At 36.9% G+C, this 4,839-nt stretch overlaps 1 protein-coding gene across 1 annotated transcript in view; it reads right to left on the reverse strand.

Annotated features, from left to right (window-relative positions):
- MTHFD2L (methylenetetrahydrofolate dehydrogenase (NADP+ dependent) 2-like) overlaps window positions 1-4,839 on the reverse strand; it is a 30,974-nt gene that overhangs the window by 18,258 nt on the left and 7,877 nt on the right. The window contains exons 4-5 of the mRNA XM_009279333.1: window positions 3,783-3,935; window positions 2,897-3,004 (exon numbers count right to left, since the gene is read on the reverse strand). Of these exons, the coding sequence (XP_009277608.1) occupies window positions 2,897-3,004; window positions 3,783-3,935 (261 nt within the window). The remainder of the gene's footprint in view (window positions 1-2,896; window positions 3,005-3,782; window positions 3,936-4,839) is intronic.

Here is a 4,839-nt window from a genome sequence, read left to right on the forward strand (position 1 = left end):
AAGGGGGGAAAAAAAAAAAAAAAAAAAGCCTCTACTTTCACAACAGCAGTCCAGAAGATTACAAACACCTCAAAAAGGGTAGGTTTTCCGTTTATTTGTGATCATGCCAAAACAGAAAATAAACAACTATTTTTACACTGCTATTTCTGCTGAAAGAAGAGGAGTATACTTAGCAATTCAGATGCTGCATGATACTGCCGAGTCAATCCACTAGCTCACTAGCTTATAAAATAGAGAGTCTCTTGACCTGCCTACACACAACATGAAGTGTTTTGTAAGGGTTCAGACAGTTTCCTGATCTGATCAGATATTGCCACCTGCAGGACATGACCATTTCTACATACAAAACATCACAAGTGAAGACAGACCCCAGCTTTTCAGTTTTGTTTATAATCTGTTAAAAAAACCAACAACTAAAACCTACAACAAAAACAAAGAAAAAAATAGTATCACACACACCTTGCATCACTTCTCAATAAAAATTATTTAATCAAATCAGCCCAGTTGCTGATAAAACCCTATCCTACAATAACCTCAGAAAGTTCTTCTTCAGCACTTAACTAGTTGTAGGTCTTGTCTGGCCCCCATCCCCCTGAAAAAAAAAAAGAATAAAAAAGCTTCCACTTCACTTGTATTAACAGGTTAAAATTGTTCTAAACACGTGCTTAAGAAGAAAGCCTGCCTTTGGTAAAAAAAAAGATTACCAACTCCAACATGTAATTTTCAACTCCGAAACACACTTCATCTGGAAACTTAACACACTTGCTAAAGCTACCTCATCTTGTATCCTGACAAATGTCTCTGATCATAATGCACAAATTTTGCCCTGCTATTAACCGCTAAGAAAACGGGTGGAAAGGATTATTCCGTTTAAGCTATTATTTTTAATACGTTCACATTCCAATCTTTCTTCTAGCTCTACCTCCTCGATCTCATTATGCTTAAGCTTCATGCACTCTCTTTCACTGTTTATCTCAGCTTTATCTCCACTGCCTTCATTTTTTTCTCTGTCATGACACATTCAGAAATTCTGACAGCCATTGAGGTAAAGCTGAAGCCACCCCCTTGCCTCTCTTCCCTTCCACATGCTGTCCAGGCTGGCCTCTTGTTGCTCAGAGCAGAAGCAGAGAAGGAAGCTAACTGCAGAAGATCAACCAGATCTTGAAGGACAGCCCAATCTGTGAGTTAGAAATGAAAACAATACTAGACTACCCCAGCTACGAAATATTTATCACCATGTACACGACAAATACATACTTAATGCTAATTTATTGTGAAAGAAGTACCAATGTTCCTTTGTTTTCTCATAGCCAGCTGCTTTATACTGTATACTACCGCTTGGCAGGTTGGACAACAAGAACAACTACCTTAAAATTAAATCCACTTCTTCAGAATAAGAAAAGACAACTTCAATGAGTTAACTCTTTCTACATCTAGATTCCAGCATCAATGTCCGTAAGGGAATATCCAAACGTTTTTCTGTCCCTACACAGAATACTTGATATCCATAGCATCAATGACAACGCCAGTAAATAGGGCTCCCAGTGAAGTAATGTGTAATACGTCAGGAATCAGAACGTAGGCAGACGACCGTGAAGCACAATAAAGTTCGTTTTTAGGCCAATAAACTCATGGAGTAGCCCCCCAAAACAAGTCATACTACCAGGCAGTCAAATAAGAACTACAAACCCAGGATACAAGTGAACAAAACTGAGCCATGGATCCAACTAACTCCAAAGGTGAAAGCTACAAAATAGTGTTTAGTTACAGCTAAAAAACATCCATGCAACTACTATGGGTTTTGTAATAAGTTGCTGAGAGAATCACGGGTCGCTAAGTCTCCTCATTTCCAACTGAGAAACATGCAAGTAGTTTGCAACATAAGTCTGTGTTGTATAAAGCCTATTTCAAACACCAGCAAAAAAGCTACTAATTTTCATGGGAATGAGGATGACACCAGAACCATGCACTGAAGGTATTTACAATTCAAACACTGAGCGAAGTTTCAAATAGCAACTTTCCCACAGAGGCTGAATGGAAAACCCAACTCGATGATTAGTAAGAAGCTTTTAGTGTTTTATTATATTAATAACAGATTTCACTCTGCTCCTATTAAATATGCCTGGGATTAAACATTCATGTTCACCTCATTTGCACACACCACCTTGGAAGTTTCTAACATCAAAATGAAGTTGCAAAAGAACAGTATTCTATTGAAGTTATATTTGGTTTTTCTTTCTACAGCACAAATATAGCAGCACATGCATGCTTCTGTAACTAGAATTACTTCAAAATATTTCCATTCCAACCCCCAATTTCCAGGGGGATGTAAACTGCACTGCAGAAAAATCCCCCAGGCCAATGTGTAATATCATAGAGTTCACACTGAAAAGTTACTTTGTTACTCATTTCGATATTTTCATAATCACCACCTAACTAACATAGAACAACACAGGAATCATGCAATATATTTTAATATATATATACACAAATATATATGTGTGCGCCCGTGTGTATGAAAACCTTGAAATTAATACTAGATAAGCAGGAGGATAAGGCATTATCTGTATTACTTTGTACAAACATCACATGAACCTCTGTAGCTCTTTAAGGCCACACCGCCAGATATTGTCCTCAACGTTCAGTGCTAACCATGTATAAACAGCAGCTGTTTCAAATGGAAGACAAAATTACGACATAACACCAGAAAAAGTCGAGTCCAGAAACTACTCTCCTAAGAATACATCGGGAAATATATTAGCGAATTTATTTTCTTGCTCTGGTTGCAATGATTGTGTAAGAGACAAAAGCTTTTTCTTTTTATCTGAATCCTCTGACCAGCTTTATTTTAATGATTTCACAAATGAACACATTAAAACAACAGTCATGGACTTACCCCCAGGCCTTTCATGCTCTCCATCAGTATGTAAAAGCATGGAAATAGGCATTCCAACATTCTTTGACCTTCCAGCTACAACGACGTTTTTTCCAAATGTTTGTATTCCTTATAGGGAAAAAAAACAAACCACACACCACAAAAAAAATATTATCAAAAATTTGTATTCTGCTATTTTGATATACCTAAACCCTTCTTCTCAGTCCCCAAAATATAATTATTTGCTGTTGTGGACTGCTGACATCAACATGACTTGAAAATCCACAAGGCTGAACTTGAGGGATGAATCCACAAAACAGCTTTCAGCTTTCACCTTAGAGAAACAAAACTGGCAACTCATTCAGGTTATCTGAATCACCCTTTGGAGGACTTAGTGTATCTTCTCTAACCGCAAAGGGAAATGGAAGCTCTTATGTCTACCAATAAGAACATAAGTATATTATACTTAGAATATAACAACTACTGAACACATATGCATTCTTTTCCCCTTCTAATACTGAATTAAATGTTCCCATTTTTGTTCTTGTTTCTTCCCTTTCCCCCATGAGAACTAACGCATTCAAATCTTCTATTTGATAAATAATCAGGAGGTCAGCAATATCACAGAGTGTTCCTTGCAACATTATAAAATGCAGAAAAGAAGTTATCCAAGTGTTTCACCAAGTATTCTATGCGGACTACAGTCTACACTTAATTAATAGTTATGCTACTGGCAAAAGATCTCATCTATTTGGCACCTCCTTATTATTTAGATTAATCCTCTAAATGTTTCTTCTTCAATCAGCCTAATACATTTAGATAACCTACACCTTTCAACTCACACCCGACTTTATCCTTCATTCATCTTCTGAGATAAGAAGAGTTTCAATACAGTCCAGTTTCTCACCTGTCCGTTTTATAATTTCCCACACAGCAGCAGCAGTGGCAGGTATTATAGAAGGCTGATCAAGACACAGACGTCCAATATTCATAATATGAAATCCATCCACGTCCTTTTCAGGTGCGATAGCATTACAAACTGTTCGTTCATCTATGTGATCTAGGAAACACATTGCTTTCAAATTACAGTTCTTTCACTTGTCAGGTGTCATCAATACTCTCTGAATCATTACACAGAGAAACAGACAAGTTCGGTCTAGCTAGGGTAATTATTGTTATTCATTATGAATAAACTACACTCCCCCTCTATAGGCAGCAGTTACAACTTCACCTTTTCAAGTTACCTACTGAAAATTAAATGATTCAGTTTGTGACACTGCTAATATAACAGATTCAGTCAAAATATGAGAGGACAATACTCAGCTGAGAATGATGACCTAGTAAATATAAACGTTTAAGCAAGACACTTCAGAGTCACTTCTGCATTCTGGAAGTGTTAATTATCAAGTAGCTCAAAAAAACCCCAGCATCATAGCAGAAAAGTTATTGTGCACGTTATCTGTCTCTCAGATCACAAAGGATACATGACCTAAGTTTTAAACAAATGTACCGAAACCCTAAGCTGAAATAACTTTGCAGGTCTACCTTTCATTTTCCATTTTACAACAATACAACTGTTTTTAGTCATTTGCTAATCAGTAGGACCAAAACATATCCTACTTCATTGGAAAACTGTGAGAATGCATAAAATTGTTTGATATTGATGAGCTCAAAACATGAAGTACGGCTTAAACGATGACACTTGCACTTAATTTATTATTCATATCTATTCATAATGAACATTTTTCATATGCACTATTGATATAGGATAGGTCTGCAACTGCTTAAAGCTTATACTGCACAAACATTGGTACTGATTATGAAAAAAACCATGCATTAGCCAGTCCTACCTGTGTAAAAGTTACAAACCCAAGTATAAAGTGATCGTGCCCCTGTACTCGGCACTGGTGAGGCCGCACCTCGAATACTGTGTTCAGTTTTGGGCCCCTCACTACAAGAAGGAC

Source organism: Aptenodytes forsteri, unplaced genomic scaffold (genome assembly GCF_000699145.1).
Source record: "Aptenodytes forsteri isolate BGI_AS27 unplaced genomic scaffold, ASM69914v1 Scaffold467, whole genome shotgun sequence".
Lineage (NCBI taxonomy): Eukaryota > Metazoa > Chordata > Aves > Sphenisciformes > Spheniscidae > Aptenodytes > Aptenodytes forsteri.